The sequence below is a fragment of the Chrysoperla carnea genome, chromosome 2 (genome assembly GCF_905475395.1).
Source record: "Chrysoperla carnea chromosome 2, inChrCarn1.1, whole genome shotgun sequence".
In the NCBI taxonomy this organism is placed as follows: domain Eukaryota; kingdom Metazoa; phylum Arthropoda; class Insecta; order Neuroptera; family Chrysopidae; genus Chrysoperla; species Chrysoperla carnea.
Genome location: NC_058338.1, coordinates 78,663,870 through 78,681,793, shown reverse-complemented (window position 1 = coordinate 78,681,793; position 17,924 = coordinate 78,663,870). Strand labels below are relative to the sequence as shown.

Here is a 17,924-nt window from a genome sequence, read left to right as displayed (position 1 = left end):
GCAATTTATGATAAATTATTAAAACTCTACAGCTTAATCACAATTCCATAATTTATTGGACAGTACTGTCAATAGAAGTTTTACACAATCTGAAAATAGCACATTATTTGATTACAAGCATGTATTTGGTTTATATATATGTACCGTGCATAAAAACCAAAACTTACAATACTGTAGGGAAACATTAAACACACTTTAAGAACTTATAACAATTTTATATAGAAAAAAAATTTTTTTTTCATCAACCTTAACAAATTTTTTCAAATTATATTAAAATATAATCATTTGCGCTAGTGACATGTTGAAAAGGCGTGTTGCTCGAGTTTTTGGTGTGAGTTCAGAGCAAAGATATTGTAATAGTATTTTATCTATGGTTCAGAGCATATGTAGTGAACATTTACGGCTCTCAATGTTATGCTGTCAACATGCCTTTATATAATGTGCCAGTTGTTAGAAAAGAAAGGGGAATACCCAAGCTGTCTAAATATGATTTAATAATTTTTTATGAGACTAAGCAAGTTTGTATATAAATTAATACAAGTGCGTGGTGATAATATGATTTTCCAATGCTTTTATGAATTTTATATTGATAAAAAAGTATACTTTGTTGAAGTTTAATTTGTTAATAACTAGTTGTTGACTTGAAAGATGGCTTCAAAGTATAAAAAAAATCACAGGCGACGAAAATCTAACAATAGTGAAACTCTGCTTATTCAAACATCATCCAATATCACCAAACAAAATTTTGTGTATCTGCGAAGAAATCTAGAGCCTGTAGATATTTATTTTATTTTTAGAGATGATAAAAAACTTTCCAGATTACCGGCACACAAAATTATTTTAGCCGCTGGTAGTGAAGTATTTAAAGCTATGTTTTTTGGTAGCTTTGTATCAGAATATAATGAAATTGAAATACCTGATATTGAACCGGCTGCATTTGTCGTACTATTAAATTTTTTGTATTGTAATTATAAGCGTCTGAAATATAATTGCAATGAAATACAGATTGAGCCAGAAACAGTTATTGATACTTTATATGCAGCACGAAAGTATGATTTACCTGCTTTAGAAAACCATTGTGTTGAATTTTTGGAAAAGAATATAGCTAATGATAATGCTTTTTTGTTGATAACACAGTCACGTTTATATGAAAAACCAAACTTGGAACAGATTTGTATTGATTTTTTGAAAAAAAATGTAGAGATGGATAATGCCATTTCATGGCTAATGGAAGCTCGATTTTACGAGCTACCTGACTTAGAACAGAAATGTGTTGATTTTTTGAAAAATAATGTAGCCAGTGATAATGCTTTTTCATGGTTAAAAGAAGCTCGATTTTACGAGCTACCTGACTTAGAACAGAAATGTGTTGATTTTTTGAAAAATAATGTAGCCAGTGATAATGCTTTTTCATGGTTAAAAGAAGCTCGGTTTTTAAACCTACCAGAATTAGAACATAAATGTGTCGATTTTTTGAAAAATAATGTAGATAGTGAGCATGCTTTTGTATGGTTAAAAGAAGCTCGATTTTTTGACTTACCAGAATTAGAACAGAAATGTGTTGACTTTTTGAAAAAGAGTGTAGCTGGTAACAATGCATTTTTATGGTTAAAGCAAGCTCAATTTTATAATTTACCAGAATTAGCAGCATCTTGTCTAGATATGATAGATAAAAATACAGCTGAAGCATTGGATGCTACTGAGTTCACTCAAATTGATTTGGATACTCTAATTTTGATATTAGAACGAGATACGTTGCAAGTGTTTGAATCGAAACTATTTCAAGCTATTGTGACATGGTCAGAAGCTGAATGTGTCAGAAAACAATTTCTTTTAGCACCAAGAAATCAACGTTCTGTCTTAGGACGAGCCCTCAGTTTAGTACGTTATTCATTAATGACAATCAAAGAATTTAAAAAAGGACCAATTCATAGTGGCTTATTAGATTATGCAGAAGTTAAAAAATGGAAGAAAGAAATACTATCAAATACAAACTCTACGGAAAGACTCAGATGTAGTAAGAATAATTTTGAAAGTTATTTAAAATTTGATATTGAATTAACGCCAATGTCGATAGAACCTGGATGGTTTCTCCATCGATTTAAAGCTAGGAAAAATATATTTATTGTTGGTTTTATTGTCCTTAACATTTCAAAAAATAAGTCTAATGTAAAATTAGTATTGTGGAACAAAAATACACCTGAATGCATTTTTAATCAGACCAAGAATTTATCTCCATCTCCTGATACTTTAACTTTTTTGTTAAACAAACCTATTACGTTAAGTAAGGATAACTGTGATTGGTACTACGTTCGTGTTAATTTTGATGAGTTAGCTGACGATCGAGTAAGTTTTTTTTTTTTTTTAATATTTGTTTATTTAATAATGATTCAAATGTTTATTGGTTTAAAAAAATATTGGAATCTGTGGTATGGTTGAATTCACACTGTACGCGATGGGTGACAAGCAGTTATATTATTCTATGGTGACAGGCTATAGGCGACCTATCCACTAAACATTATAAAGGGCTGTAATCGTATAGTCAGCAGAAGTTGTGCGGTAAACAGATCGTTAAATTCATAGAGTATATGCTCTAAATTAGAAATTATAATAGGTTTTTTTAGCTATTCTCAAATGTTGTTTTTCTATATTTGATTATTCAAAAATTTAATTAGCAAAATTTGTTTAATCTTCAATAAGAAAAGGGTAGTAACAATATTCGCATGTCGCTTGTCGCCCATCGCTTTTGGCGTGCATTCACAATAAGACGTCGATAATTATAAGATTTTGGATTACAGTAAATAAGTTGAAATAATTTAGGTATTAGCAAAAATTAGCAATTTTCGTGCATTCATTTGAAAAATAAGTATTCAAATGTAATAAAAATATATATTCAACGTAAAAATACTTTTATTTTATTGGAGCTTTTTAAGTTGAACGGTTTATAAGTCAGTGTTATTTCTTATTAGCTTACAATTACCTACCTGTCAATTTTTACTGTAATGATGTGTATTCTCACACAAAACGATAGACGACAAGTGATACGCGATTAGTAAATGAAATGGATGAAATTATAATAAATTATAGGAAAATCTATGATTGAATTAGAACAGAGGACAATTCTGTTCCTAATTGTGGGTCGCTCATCGGACGTAATAAAAAGCAGAATCACTGCACTCTATGAAATTGTGATTAAATCTCAATTTTGGACAATAGGATTTTCAATCATAACTTCATACAATTCAGTTGATTATCGCGTGGTGCTCGTTGCTCCTCGATCTGATAGTGAATTAATCATAATATTTTTTAAGTAATGGGTGTTTATTATTAATATTTTTTACGATTTTAGCAAATGCCGAATTGGCGACCACTATCATGTGGTGTAATTGACCAACGCGGACAAAAGTTAAAGGATATTTCTGATTATTTTGAATGGTGTCCACACAAAGAGAACAGTAATGTTATTTCTGAAATTATATTTTATGAGTAAAAATGAAGTTCATATTTTACCTATTAATTATAAAAATAAATTTTAGTTGAAGAAATCCTTAGTATTCATAGTAAATAAATAAAAAAAATTTGTTATTTTCACGAGTAATAATTAGTAATATTATTTCCCATTGACATTATAGTACATAGACTGAGCATCGCCTATTTTTCCGAAGTGAGAGATGGGCAAACACCTGAGGTAATTGCTTGGGTCAGCTAACGACATTTATCAAAAAAATTCATTTATCAAAAGAATATGGGGACATTTATCAAAAAGATATACATTGAACATAGGGACATTTATCAAAAAAACATACATTGAATGTCAAATTTTCATATCACAAAATGTTATACATAAAACATCGTGATTTCGCTTTACTTCTTTGACTTAAAACATTAATACTTATCACGTATTACTTTACATTTTTTTCTTACGAATCTACAATGACAAGTATGACAAAAACACTTTGTTTTGACATTTTTGCATCGTCGCCATGATGGATTTGACCTAAGCAATTACCTCAGATGTTGGCACGCTTAAAATCGTTTGATGGTCAGTCTATGTATGTTAAAATGGTATAAGCTTTTTCCTCCGAGGAAAAGCTCTGCTAAATGGTAGCACTTGGGAGGGGGGGGGAGTACATATACTTTGATTTCCCTACGACAACAATGTTAAATGTACTTTGTAAAAATGAAATTAACGGAAGATGATGTGCCTGGAGCAAAATTGAAATATGGAAAAATTCAAGATCACCATGTTCGGGAATTAAACGATGGCTTGCATGTCGTGGTTTCCAGTTTCAGGTAATAAAAATGTACTCGTAGAGAGGTGAGTTATCGTTGATAGTTCGTTTTATTTTTTTTGAAATTTTTATATTTCAAAAACAATTCGCAAAAGCTCAATGTTAATTTGTGCTGTCATATAAGGGTCTTTTTTTAATCTTCATAAGAATAACTCTAATTACAATAATCTGGCTACTAATAAATAATATGAATAGAGTGCGAAGCTATAAAGATTTCCGCGAGATTGATCTAGATTTGATTATGAAAGAAACAAATACACTCATTAATCATTGGTACATGCTCATTCGACAGCATACACATTCAATTTTTTTTAAATGCAGCCCAGCAGTTACTATCATTCGGTATTATTTTCCGCGGAGGGTTGAAAAGCCGTAAAAATGTTCATTTATATTCACAATAGGGAATATTCAAGAAATTTAAAATTGGTTCAAATATTTTTTTCCGTTATTTTATTGGTTGGACATTTCAACTAAACCATTATTTTAGTAATTAATTACTTTTTAATTTCTTACAAAACAAACAATTGATTGAGTTAATTGTTGAAATACCATGCATAGTCAGTGTTGATTTCTTTATCACATTACACATACATACATGTGACACATACATAATGATAATCAAGCATAGTACATATTATAAAATTTCCGCGTAATTGGCGGCCTCACGGGGAAACAGTGATGTTTACGAAAAAATGTTTCAAACAAAAGTTGTTTAATTTTTGATAAGGAACATTTTTTACGTTATACTTTTGTTCTATCTCTAACGGTTTACAAGATGGGTCCTACGGACCCAAGACCCAATTGACCTATGATGCTCATTTACGAACTTGACCACACTTTTTTCGTCCTGAGTACACTGTAAAAATTTCAGCTCGATATCTTTTTTCGTTTTTGGGTTATCGTGTCCACAGACGGACGGACGGCTGTTAAAATCACCGTTTTGCTGAAAAACGCGAAAAACCTATTTTTGCAAACTTCCCCCATTAATAAAATTTTTTACACCAGGGGGATTGATGAGGACTTTACACAATTTATTTATAATATTCTGAACATTCATACCAATTTTTAGCTCTATGGGAATTTTTGTAACCCTCAAAGTGTAATTTGACTGGATAAATACTTGTTTTTTGATATTGCATTTCTGATTATTACATTTTGTTCTTCACTGCAATTATTTTGCTAATTAACTTTAACAATAAAACAAACTAATTACTTTTATATTTTTATTTAAATATAATTATAATAACTAAATCTAAATTATAAATTTTTAATCATAAAATTTCAATACAATACTTTTTTTATATTTAGTTTAATTATAATCGTTTATTTTACGAAAAAATGATTATTAAATTGATGCATTGTTCGTCAATTAAAAAAAAATTATGTTTTTAATTCGTCATTATTATTTGAAAATATCTCCGTTTATTTGTTTAAACGAAGTTTTGTATAGTTGGATTTGTTTTGTGAACTTATTATTTAAAAAATAAAATGCTGCACAGCCATTTTGTTTTCCATTATTGTTTTTATTATTGTATTGATTGTTAATTGTTGAGTGATGTCAAGATAATGGTTCACGTGTTGTATTTGGTAGGAACAGACACAATAAACCACCACTGATTAATAGAACTGCAACAATAAATGTTGGCGCTGGACAATATAAATCTAATAATGTTGCTATTACAATATTGCCAATAATACCACCAAGTCGTGCTGCGACCATTGAAATCGCCACACCGGTAGCTCTGTAAAAATAAAACAAATTGTCTTTGTTATTATAAATTTCGAGTTTTGATTTTATTATGTTAAACTGCAGGCGATGTGTCTTAATAGTAAAGGAAAAGGTCTACTTTTCAAAGATTTGAAATTAAAATAACAAAAATTGACTGAGTTAAGGACATTGTAGTATTGGCTTAACCATACCGTTCGACCCACCCAGTATAAAAAAACTTAACCAACGTTGAAAATTTTTGTTCTCCCCTCCAAGCGGATAATGTCAACTTTCGCCTCGATGTGCTGAACGAAGTTGCCGGTTTCCGGTTTGTTCAACGGAGTCAAAATTTCCCAGCAATTCGGAATAAATCGAATGAAAAGATTAATTTTCCTTAAATAATTAAGAAGAGGTGTAGGGGATTTCGGAATTGGGAAATTTGAAATTGATTCAACGAGAGAAGCAGATGGAGAAATTCCTTCAGAATAAATTTGATAATTCTAAAAATCTAATTTTGAAACGCTAAAAATAGATTTCGATGAATTTATTTGAATTTGTTCTCTATTGAGAATCTGAAACATAATTTTAAGATTTTGCTTACGGTGAGTATCAGTTTCGCTAAAAATTAGTGTCGCGAGAGATAAAAACAAAATCACAGTTTTTTCGATATCACTATCTAAGGTAGGTATATGGTAAAAGGCTCTATAAATTCAATTTTGTAAAGACTGTCTTACCAAGTATTTTAGTTCGTGTCGCGAGTGTCTACAAAATTGAATTTGTAGAGCCCTTACCATATACCTATCTTAGAAAGTGATATCGAAAAAACTGTCATAAATACCAATTTTGGAACTTTTGAATCTATATTTGTTCCCCTAATTTAAAGATTTTGGTTTTTGGATCAAGGTTTTTTGTTTTCAAATATAAAGGTGAAGAACATTTCTTTGAACACGATTGCCTACAAATTTCCAAATCCTAGAGGTTCGAAGAATGATGTAATATTCTTGATTTTGACTTACCTTAAATTCGTTGGGAAAACTTCGGTAATTAAACAATCTAATGCAGCGTTACCACATGATATCACTGAGCTAAATACAGCTGATACAACCAAATTATGTAATTTATTTCTAATGAAATACATACTAGCTGCACATAGTCCTGATGAAAACGTACTGAATACTGAAAATTTAATATTGAGTTTTAATTATTATTAGAAAATATGAAAGGGAATATGTTTGAAGAATTCATTTTAAATTTTAAGCGCTTTTAAAATCTTGGTGCAAAGATTTGAGTCTTGAATATCTTAATCCAACATTGCACTGTTATGAAGATTATTTTATTTTCAAAATTTTGGTCAGCGGTACAAATTGACATTTACTTACTGTCTGTTACAGAACATTGACATCACGATTATTAAAGAAGCCATTACAGTGGGAAGGGGTCTCATCTTCTCTGTCAAAGTCCAGCTCTTGCCTTGAAGACATGGACTTACTTGAGCCAGCGTTTCTTTGGCGACCACTCTGACCTTAAGCCTGTTGGCTCAACAGTTTCAAATGTTCATAGACTAGTGGCCAAGAATGGAAAAGTGGGCCCCACCCCAAGGCAGTCACTATATAACCAAACCTAAACTACTGTATGTTAAAAATTTAATGTCAATTTACCTAAAAAGAATTTTCTTCCTAAACGATCCATTCCTAATACTGCAATTATGTTACTTGGTAATGCAGCTGCAACGGTAATTAATGATTCCATAAAAACTGTACTCTCTATTTTATCTGAACATAAACCAATGTGACTTCCATTATTTACAACAAAATTGGTTACTTCACATACAGATGCATCTTGTCCGGGATGATGACGATTAAATTCATCAAAACGATTGAATAATTCGGGAAACCACATCATTAATCCATAATATCTAAAAAATTAAATTTTTGTTAAATATTTCATATTTTCTTTGCCATTTGAAATTGAGTTAGTTTCTTCTAAATAGTGTGCATTTCTTCCGTTTTCAAGCTTCGAAATCTCGAGAAATTAGATACGAAGATATTTTACTAAAATAATAATTCTTTGGAGGATAAGGAGTGTATTTTGCATTATATATACCTAAAATAAGACAATTCTTTACTCAGGATCGGCGTTAGGTCGAGCGAGGCTTAAAAATTTTAAATTCAAACTACTCTTGACATAAACATCGGAAAGATAGCAAATTTTTGTTGGAAGTAACATTTAATTTCGGTTTGCATTAGATTTTATATACAGTAAATTTAAACGTTTTACATAAAATAAACTATAATTTTTCCTTTCTGAGCGATATTGTCTTTGTCGTGAAGCCCTGGGCAATCGCACGAGGTTACCAACTCCACAATAATTTCAAAAAATACTTAAGACAAAAGTATTTTTAATTATTTTTTGAAAATATTTCATAATCGATTTGTCCAACAGACATTCAGAGCTTTTTTCTAGATATGAGATGGAAAAAATAAACGCAGTTAACTATTGAAATTAAATTAATAAAAAACGAGACTAGACAAACTAGACAAATTTCAGTAGTTCGAAGAACATCAGCTCTTTTTAAGTTGATGAAGGAAGGTAAGTAAAATGAGACGCGAGTGTTTTAATTTTAAGTTTATTAATATTACATGCAATAAAAAACATTAAACCTAAGAAAATGGTTTTGACGTGGTTGTTTATTTATTAAAACACTCGCCATTTCAACATGAAAAATCATTTTAACTTTTTCTTTGTTAAATGCAATAAAACACAACTAACTTGACCCTGCGGAATTCCGCAGTGTGGTACCCGTGTGGCTAAAAACAATGATAAATCTTAACAGTAATTTACTTTTATTTGTAGGCAATTTGACTACATATATGATATACAAATTGCCTAATGCATAAAATTAAATATTAATATTATTCCTTTTGCCTGTTTTTTTATAAGCGATACAATTTTAGACCGTTGGAAATGATGGAATTTGATAAAGGGATAAGGAAGATATCGCGTGGACAAGAAAAAGCAGGCTAGGGGAATAATATATAACATAAACGAAGGAAAATAGTTATGTAAACTAAATTTGGATACAAAATCGTTCATAACATCTAGAAAGTTGACCTTTTCCTTTTAAAGTAACGTAACAAATCCCTATTATTGGTTTTACTTCTCGATACTAGATGATTCTGTTTTGTAAGTATGAAGTATTTTATCAACTGATGGCATGCGTCGAAAAAAAAAGCAATTATTCATATTGTCATTGAGGATCCAATTTTTCCTATTAAATTTTCTCTCTATAAAACATTTTAAACTTCATTTGGACGTGTGCCGATATGGGGCCCTAGCCGATATTGAAGCTCTAGACAGTTGTCTTCTTAGCCTAATAGTTAATCCGTACCTGAATCTTGTCTTAAAACTGAATAACTCCTAATTGCAAACAGTGATTACATCAAGTTGTGAGTTACGCGTACATGAACTATATTTAGTGATTCGGGAGGACAATTATCCGGTTATTTACCAGTAAGTTATTTGGTTAATTAACCGGAAAAATACATTTCTGAATGATAATTAACCAAAAATTTTATAACTGAGAGTTTTTGAACTATTTTAATAACTCACAAGTGTTATTGAAATTATTTATTCAATTCAATTTTGAATAATAAAACTAGAATCAAAGAGCATAGGATAGAGGAGAAGCAGCCCATATGAGCTAATGTAAAATCGTAGTATACGAGTTTCAGCGCCTCTACCGAGTCAGGCTTTCAAACTTAATAGTTAATAGTCACCCCCGCAAAGTAGTTAAACTTAATAGCCATACCCGCAAAGGCCTACAAACTTAATAGTTGATCGCCTCAGACTCCAGATGTCACTTATAATTATACTTCTGCTTCTTGTCTATCCTATAGTCTTTGACTAGAATAAGGAATACAAAATTTCATTTAATAATTATATATCCCGCGTTATGCTTAATAGTTCCGGTAATACGTTGTAAATATGCTAGATGGCATTAATAGTGCAATAAATAAACCGGAAAATGTGGAAAAGTGGTGGAACAGCTCCGATTTCAAAAATTTTTTGTGTGGGTATTCCTTAGACCTCTAGGAACATTCAGCCGCACTAACCTTCGCATTTGAAAAAAAACTGAGAAAGTTAGGGTAGTTTTCCCATCCCCGAAACTCTCCAAATAGTAACAGTGAAAACAAATCAATATTTCAACTCAAAAATCGTCTTCCGAGGGTTTTTGTGGTCGTTGATCATGAATTCAAGGTTAAAAAGCAACTGAATATGGTTGCAACCCCAATAAAACTACCCTTAAAGTGATAGAGACAAAAACTTTATTAAATTCAATATTTTGTCTCAGAAATCGTGTCTCGTGAAGCTTTTAGGTTCCGTGTTCACAAATTTAAGGTCAAAAAGAAATTGAGGATTGTTTCAACCCCATTAAAACTACCCCTAGAAGTGTCAATGATAAAATAAATTTGAAAATTCTGAATTTCACTTCAGAAATTGTCTCTCTCTTGTTTTAGAAGTCATTGATAATGAATTTGAGGGCAAGAAGCAACTGAATGTAGTCCCAAGCCACCCCTAAAGGCCACCCCTAGAGGTGACAGAGAAAAAATTTAAAATTGTTCCTCGAATGTCGTCTTTCGGGGGGTTTTTGGGGCCGCTGATCACGAATCCACGGTCAAAAAGTAACTTGGATGGTTGCAACCCCATTAAAACTAACCCTAGAAATGTCAATGATAAATTAATTTTGAAAATACTGGATTGCACCACAGAAATTGTCTCTCTGCGGTTTTAGGAGTCGCTGATCATGAATTTGAGGTAAAAAAATAACTAAATGTCACAGCATCCTTATAAAAACCTCCCCTAGAAGTGACAGACATAAAATTTTAAATTTGAATTCTCTCCTCGAATATCGTCTTTCGGGTAATTTTGGGCGCTGATTACGAATCAAAGGTCAAAAAGTAGCTGAAGAGGGTTGCAACCCCAAAAAAATTACCCCCAGATGTATAAATGATAAACATTTAAAAAAATTCAAAATTTTCAAATTTTTTTAATCATTCACACTTCTAGGGGTAGTTTTAATAGGGTTGCAACCATTCAAGTTACTTTTTCACCTTGAATTCGTGATCAGCGATGCCAAAAACCCCCCGAAAAAAGATATTCGATTAAAAATTTTAAATTTTATCTCTGTATCTTCTAGGTGTGGCTTTTAGGGGTGGCTTGGAACTACATTCAGTTGCTTCTTACTCTCAAATTCATTATCAACGACTTCGAAAACCGCAGAAAGACAATTTATGAGGTCAAATTCATCTTCAAAATTTTTTAATTATTGACACTTCTAGGGGTAGTTTTAATGGGGTTGCAACCATTTTCAGTTGTTTTTAAACCTTGAATTCATGATCAGCGACCTCGAAAACCCTCGGAAGACGATTTTTGAGGTGAAATATTGATTTGTTTTCACTGTTACAATTTGGGGATGGGAAAACTACCCTAACTTTCTCAGTTTTTTTTCAAATGCAAGGGTTAGTGCGGCTGAATGTTCCTAGAGGTCTAAGGAATACGTACACAAAAAATTTTTGAAATCGGAGCTGTTCCACCACTTTTCCACATTTGATGGTAATTTCCGGCTTATTTACTGTAGTATAAAAACTTATTTGGTTTATTGTCCGGTACTTAACATCAATAGTTTATTGGTAAATTAAGTAAAATATATATTTAATTGTTAAAATCGAATCCCTATACATATTACTTAACGATTTTGCATGACAAATTTATTACCTACAAAAAACCTTGAATACAGAATACCTGATAGAACATCATTTGTATATGCAAATCCGAACTCACCATTTTGATAGTTTGAGCTACTCCTCCAGAGGGTTTAAGCGTTAAATAAATTCAAACTACCAAAATGGTGAGTTCGGATATGTATATACAAATGATGTTCTATTAGATATCCTGTATTCTTTGGTAAAATTTATAAACTCATTTTGAGTGATTAGTCCAAAAATAAAAAGAAATAACTTACCCAATATGAAATGTAAAATTAATTGTTATGGAAATGAGTGTAAAACGTAAAATCGGTGTAACAAACAATTGTTTGCTATTGTCAACAATATCCACCATCATATTTTTATATTTGCCTTTAACAACTGGTTTTGGTTTTTGTCCATCTTTACGAACAATATCTTCTAAAATTAATTCCTTAACTGGATACTCTTCGGGTAAACGACCAGTGTTTCTTGCAAAGATTTGTTTAAATATTTCAATGGCTTCATCAGGCCGTCCACGCATTAATAAAAACTTTGGACTTTCTGGTAAAAATATTAATAATGCGGCCACGATAAATGATGGAAATGAACATACAAGTAAAAATATTCGCCACGAATTGTATGTAAAATTTACGGTATGCCAACCAATATTCGTTGGTATAATTATCCATGCCAAACCAGCCACAAATAGATTGCCGAGTGTCCAAAACGCAGCCATGAAACTTAACATTGAACCACGTTTTGCTTTTGGCTGGAACTCGGCGAAATATGACCATATTACTGGTCCACTGCCCCCTAGTCTACAAATTAAAAAAAATCATTAAAATTTTATACAGTTGTTTATTATCTCACATGGATATCTCTATCGTAGGCTTAATCCAATTAAATAGAATTGAAAAAAATACACATATATACCAGGAATCAAACCCGGGTCTCTTGGATTCATATCAAGTATCTTAACCAACTAGAGACAATATATGCTCTAGACATAAAATGCAATATTTTCAAATCAACGAATGTTTTTATTTTTTATTTTGTTTGTTTGACAACATTAACTTATTTATTTATTATTCTTGTTTGTGTTACACAAATTGTGTACTAAATTTTGTATACACAATTTATTTAAATATCAAAATTTTTCGATTATTAATAATATTTATGATACAATTCCGTACACTATGAAGACAAAAGACAAACATGTCGTGTAAATCTTAATTAAAGGAATTGAAAAAACACATATGCCAGGAATCAAACATATAGTTAGCCAACTAAATCAATGATATATCCAAGTACAGGGGAGGGCAGCTGCCTTCATCTGCTCTTCCTTTGGTACGGTTATATAAACTAGACTCTATATTAGTCGCGGAAACGAAACACTGAAGTTCGAAAAATTTGAACAGTAAGACGGATTTAAATGCGGTTTTTAGCATTCGATTCGTTAGAGCGTCAGGAAATTTTGTGACCTAAATTGATTTATAAGAAATTAAAAATATGCACTTTGCAAAATAATATGCACTTTATAATTGATAAATATGATAAATATATGGCCTCCGAGGGTGAACGGTATCCTCGTCGTCTCCTGAGGTTTTTGAGATATTCGTTATATAATCAGTCCAAACGCGTTACTCGGGAATTTTAGGAGTCGCTGAACACAATATTGTGACAGAATCGGTCACCAGGTACTCAGGGTGCCTGAGATAAGTCTGTAGCGTTGTTCGTGTTTAGCGAGAAAAAAACCTCGAAAAATGAGTTTGGACTGATTATATAACAAATTTCCCAAAAACTCTAGGAAACGACGAAGATACCGTTTACCCTGGGCATCAGATACCTCCAGAGACTAATTCTGCGATATTCGTGTTCAGCGACCCACAAACTCCCCGAGTAACAAGTTTGGAATCATTTTCAGCACTATTAACCGAATTGTGAATTTAGTATATTTACGGTTAATTTAAAATGCAATTATAAAATGCATATTATTTATGCAAATTGCTTATTTTTAATTTCTTATAGATCAATTTAGGTCACAAAATTTCCTGACGCTCTAACGAATCGAATGCAGAAGACCGCATTCAATACCGTCGTACTGTTCAAATTTTTCGAACTCTCGACTGTTATTAGTGTTTCATTTCTGCGACTCTATGTATTTTGTCTGAGGCTCTACTATTACAATAAATTTTAATGGTAGATTTTAATTAGGAACAAAATATAATTTTACTTACGCTGCTCCATTCAAGAATCTGAATAACATGAACATCAGATAACTTTGGCTGAAGCTAGATGCCACAATACATAACCCATTCATAAATGAGATCGCTATAAGGACTTTTTTGCGACCAAGCGAATCAGCCACAGAGCCCCATGCGTAGGCTCCAACCATCATCCCTATAAAGATGATGGAGTTGAGCCATCCTTTTGTTTGGGTGTTTAAGTCTAAATCGCATTGTGCTGACGGTAGGATGAAGGACATCGAGATGACGTCCATCTCCTCCGACGTACTTACAAATCCACATATTGCTAATAATGCGTAATGAAATTTTCCATACCCTGTAAAAAACAATTTTAAAAATAATTTTTTTCATCTCTAAAAATCTTTATAAAAAATTTTACCTGTAAGTTCGATAGCACGTTCAAAATCTGCTTTTGTATCTATACCTTTTTCTAGATCTCCTGGGACTTTGCCCTTTGTTAGAACAATATTACCGAGTTCTAGGTCCTTAGATCCGCACCCGTTTACAGTGCGCTCGTCTTTTACATCACAATCTGCAAAAAATTCACATGATTTTATTAATTATTTTTTAGGCGGTTTTTCTTTCGATCCTCAAGGAGGACCTTATTTTGGCATTTTCTACGTCGTAAAAATTAGAAAAGAAAACACTACTGATAACAAGTGCACCTTTATTTTAAGCTTAAAATATGTTAATATAGACCGAGCGAATTAGTTATTTATTGCTAGTTGATTTTTGTTAAATTCTCGGTTTTTTAATTTTAAAAAGGATATTTGGGACCCATAGTATAAAGGGTTGGCTCAATTCATTCATGTTTATAGGTGGGCACAAAAACAACATAAAACCTTTAAGTGTGATCATAAGTTAATGTTATAAAAAAGAACAAAAATATGAAAAACTTAATTTTGTAGAAAAATTAGAACAAGTTATATCAATATATTAACTTTATGTTAGCGGTCGACATCTCCGTTCAATCAGAACAATGAAAATTGCCGCTAAAATCATAATTTTTAATAATAAAGCCATGTTTTTACAAATTTTTTTTGTCACAATCGTATTTACCGCATTTTTATATAAAAATAGTCTATAAACTGATTTCTTTAATTTACAGACAGAAAAAAGTTTATTCGACTCGCCTAATGTGGGAATTATGCTGTAAAGTCATATTATGTAATCTATATATATATATATATATATATATATATATATATATATATATATATATATATATATATATATATATATATATATATATATATATATATATATATATATATATATATATGTAAATGAAGCAATATTGCTCCTGGCCACGCTATAACTTGAGAACAGATGGAACAATTTTGCTAATTTTGTTGTTGTTATGCTCATTATTGCCAGAAAAACGTTCTTATGAAAGAAAAAATTAAGGAAGTTGAGCGGAACATTAGAAATTTTAAGACAAAATATTAAATGCAATAAATGGTGGAAACGCAGATACATAATGCATTATATTACTTTTCCATGTACTTATGTATTTATTTGCGCTCCCACCATATTTATCTAGAAATGTGAACAGGTATTTGAATAGTATTGAGGTAGTATTTATTATTATTCATGTATTGTGAATAGGTTTTTATTAAAGCTATATGCGAGCGAAGCGAGCTCCACTGCCGAAGGCTTAAGCCAGGTCAAACACCGAAGGCTATCATAGAGATAGTAGTAAAATTTGTGTTTAGCGGGCAGGCTAAGAAAAAGGGGGGGGGAGCTTGCGAGTAGGCTAAGCATAGTAAAGCTATTAATTTTCAACTGCAGGTTAATTAAGATTAATAATAATCACTGATCAGTATAGTTACAATTAAATAAATTGTTGGCACAATGAAGTTCATCGGATCATCTAGCAATTAATAAATAAGTTTAGCTTAAAGTTTGTAACGGATATTTTTAATATTAATCTAAAAATGAAATAATTTTAAGTACAGTTGCGCTCATAAGATGATTTAATTACATTTTTTTTTTAAATCTGTCATTTTTCATAGAAGGGATTTTGTAAGAGAGCAAAATTAGTTCATGACTTTGGTTAAAGAATGGGATTTTTTTTTTTTAATTTTATAGATTTTATTGATTATCTATAAAGGGTGTCTCAAAATGACCGCATTTGGATAGGCAGTGAATTTTTTGCACTATTTTTGTGGAGAGTAAATTTTTTCATATATGAAATCTTGATTTAACTCTTCATAGCCAATAAATTCATATAAATTAAATTTTAATGTTGAAACTATTGTATCAAAAGTTAGAGTTATTCAACTTCAAATCAGACTATCAAAAAATAGAACAACCTAAGTCTTTATGTAAGCACTTTAAAAGTAAGTATTCATAAAATCCTGAGACTTTTACAAAGCATTTGTTAATTAAATTGTATAAGATTTTATTTCGAAAGTTACAACTAAAGTAATGTTTATACTCCTGATATAATTATATGACGCAATATTTAATAACAATTACACTAATGCTTGGCCTTAATTAAATGATAAATTTATAGCATATAATATTGTTGAAATATATATTAAAAATTTTCTCTTCATTATATTTTCAATAATAAAGAAATTGTTAACTTACTGGGATGCTTTTTTGGCTCAAGTTCAGTTTCTACCATCCTACGATATCACAGAAGCGATAATTTTCTTTTTGGGCTCGAAGAATAAAACAGCACTAGGGGGCAGGCTAGTGGCGAAGTTGGCAGTTAACGAATTTTGAAGTTCTGGAAAAGAAACAAAATTAATTTTAGTAAAACAAATATAATTTGAAAAATATTTTATTATTTTAATTATATCATTTATACCACAAAGCTCAGAAACTTTATTTTTGGTTTATTGCTAGGATTTCTTATCGCCACTAAAGTTAAGAAAAATCCATTTTAATATTACTCTTTTTAAAGTTGTTTAGAAATCTTGCCAGAAGAAAAATATACAATATTGAAAAATTCTGAAGAAACTTTAAAATTTGCATTGCGTATTATTATTTTTATTTAGAATTATGGTTTATTAATTCAAATCTGATAATGACGGAAGATGTTAGGTAATTATAATAAAAATGAAATTAAACCAGATTTTAATTATTATTCATGCCATGGGCATTTTAAATGATTGAAAACAATAACTTATTAACACTGACATATTAGATGTAATGTGAGAGATTTAATACAATTATTTTTCAAACTTTAAAATCATTCTTCCATATCGTTTTCAGATCCGTAGTCTATTTATACAAAAAGAGGAGATCAATTCTCGAAAAAATGCTTTTTAAATTTTCACAGAAATCTTTGCCTCTTAAAGATGAACGAGCGCCACTGCAATATTTGATAAAAGGCTTGATTTTTTTATAAGAAGTTGGTTTAAATCTAAATTAATTCTGTAAATTTTTAAGGGGTAATCAAAAAAGGGTGTTTTCTTTCGAGATTTTCAATATTTTACTCTATACATATGTAAAAACAAAAAGTCTGAGATTTGCCTTGCTATATGGGTTCTAAAATTTAACAAATCTTTTATAATTTCTATGGGAACGTCACACAGTGGAGTATTTAAACCAAATTTCTGAACAAAAGTCAGAAAGCTCAACCTTTTGGTTTTGCATTAAAAGTTGTTTTTGGTGTAGTTTGAAAACCACTCCATCTCAAATAGGTCACTTGATTTATCTCAACCTCGTACCCCGTCTGATTTGTTGCCGCTCACGAATTACCGTGTCATTCAATTTACGTTTACTGTGTTTGTTAATGCAAATTTATTATACTCCAAGCTTTTTATTTATGTGTCAGGTTTTGTCGGGCAAAATTATTTTTATCAAGGCAAAGTTTAAGTATCCTTTAATGTGTTTATATAATTTATTAACTTGCGCCTTTTCTTTTAAGACAAGAATAAGGATAGAGATTAAGACAGCTTAAGGCAAAAGTCCAAAA

At 30.7% G+C, this 17,924-nt stretch overlaps 2 protein-coding genes across 4 annotated transcripts in view; one reads left to right on the top strand and one right to left on the bottom strand.

The window, feature by feature from the left end:
- The first annotated feature begins 648 nt into the window (after positions 1 to 648).
- LOC123292958 lies at positions 649 to 3,517 on the top strand. The gene is made up of 4 exons (XM_044873673.1): positions 649 to 659; positions 819 to 942; positions 1,006 to 2,346; positions 3,350 to 3,517. The coding sequence occupies exons 1-4, from the start codon at positions 649 to 651 to the stop codon at positions 3,488 to 3,490; spliced, it is 1,617 nt and encodes a 538-aa protein (XP_044729608.1). The 3' UTR covers positions 3,491 to 3,517.
- A 2,241-nt stretch (positions 3,518 to 5,758) lies between these two features.
- Positions 5,759 to 17,924, bottom strand: part of LOC123293530 (synaptic vesicle glycoprotein 2C-like) — a 91,177-nt gene continuing 79,011 nt past the window's right edge. For all 3 annotated transcript variants that reach the window (XM_044874388.1, XM_044874389.1, XM_044874390.1), the window contains 7 exons: positions 16,589 to 16,730; positions 14,373 to 14,525; positions 13,985 to 14,309; positions 12,023 to 12,565; positions 7,659 to 7,915; positions 7,017 to 7,176; positions 5,759 to 6,034 (listed from right to left, as the gene is read on the bottom strand). In XM_044874388.1, the coding sequence (XP_044730323.1) occupies positions 5,851 to 6,034; positions 7,017 to 7,176; positions 7,659 to 7,915; positions 12,023 to 12,565; positions 13,985 to 14,309; positions 14,373 to 14,525; positions 16,589 to 16,625 (1,659 nt within the window). In that variant the 5' untranslated portion in view covers positions 16,626 to 16,730 and the 3' untranslated portion in view covers positions 5,759 to 5,850. The remainder of the gene's footprint in view (positions 6,035 to 7,016; positions 7,177 to 7,658; positions 7,916 to 12,022; positions 12,566 to 13,984; positions 14,310 to 14,372; positions 14,526 to 16,588; positions 16,731 to 17,924) is intronic.

What these genes read in the sequence shown, in the direction of transcription:
- LOC123292958 (XM_044873673.1), top strand. An exon ending in TTGAACCGGCTGCATTTGTC is followed by an intron (nt 943 to 1,005) that starts GTACTATTAAAT and finishes AATGAAATACAG; the next exon opens with ATTGAGCCAGAAACAGTTAT. An exon ending in ATGAGTTAGCTGACGATCGA is followed by an intron (nt 2,347 to 3,349) that starts GTAAGTTTTTTT and finishes TTACGATTTTAG; the next exon opens with CAAATGCCGAATTGGCGACC.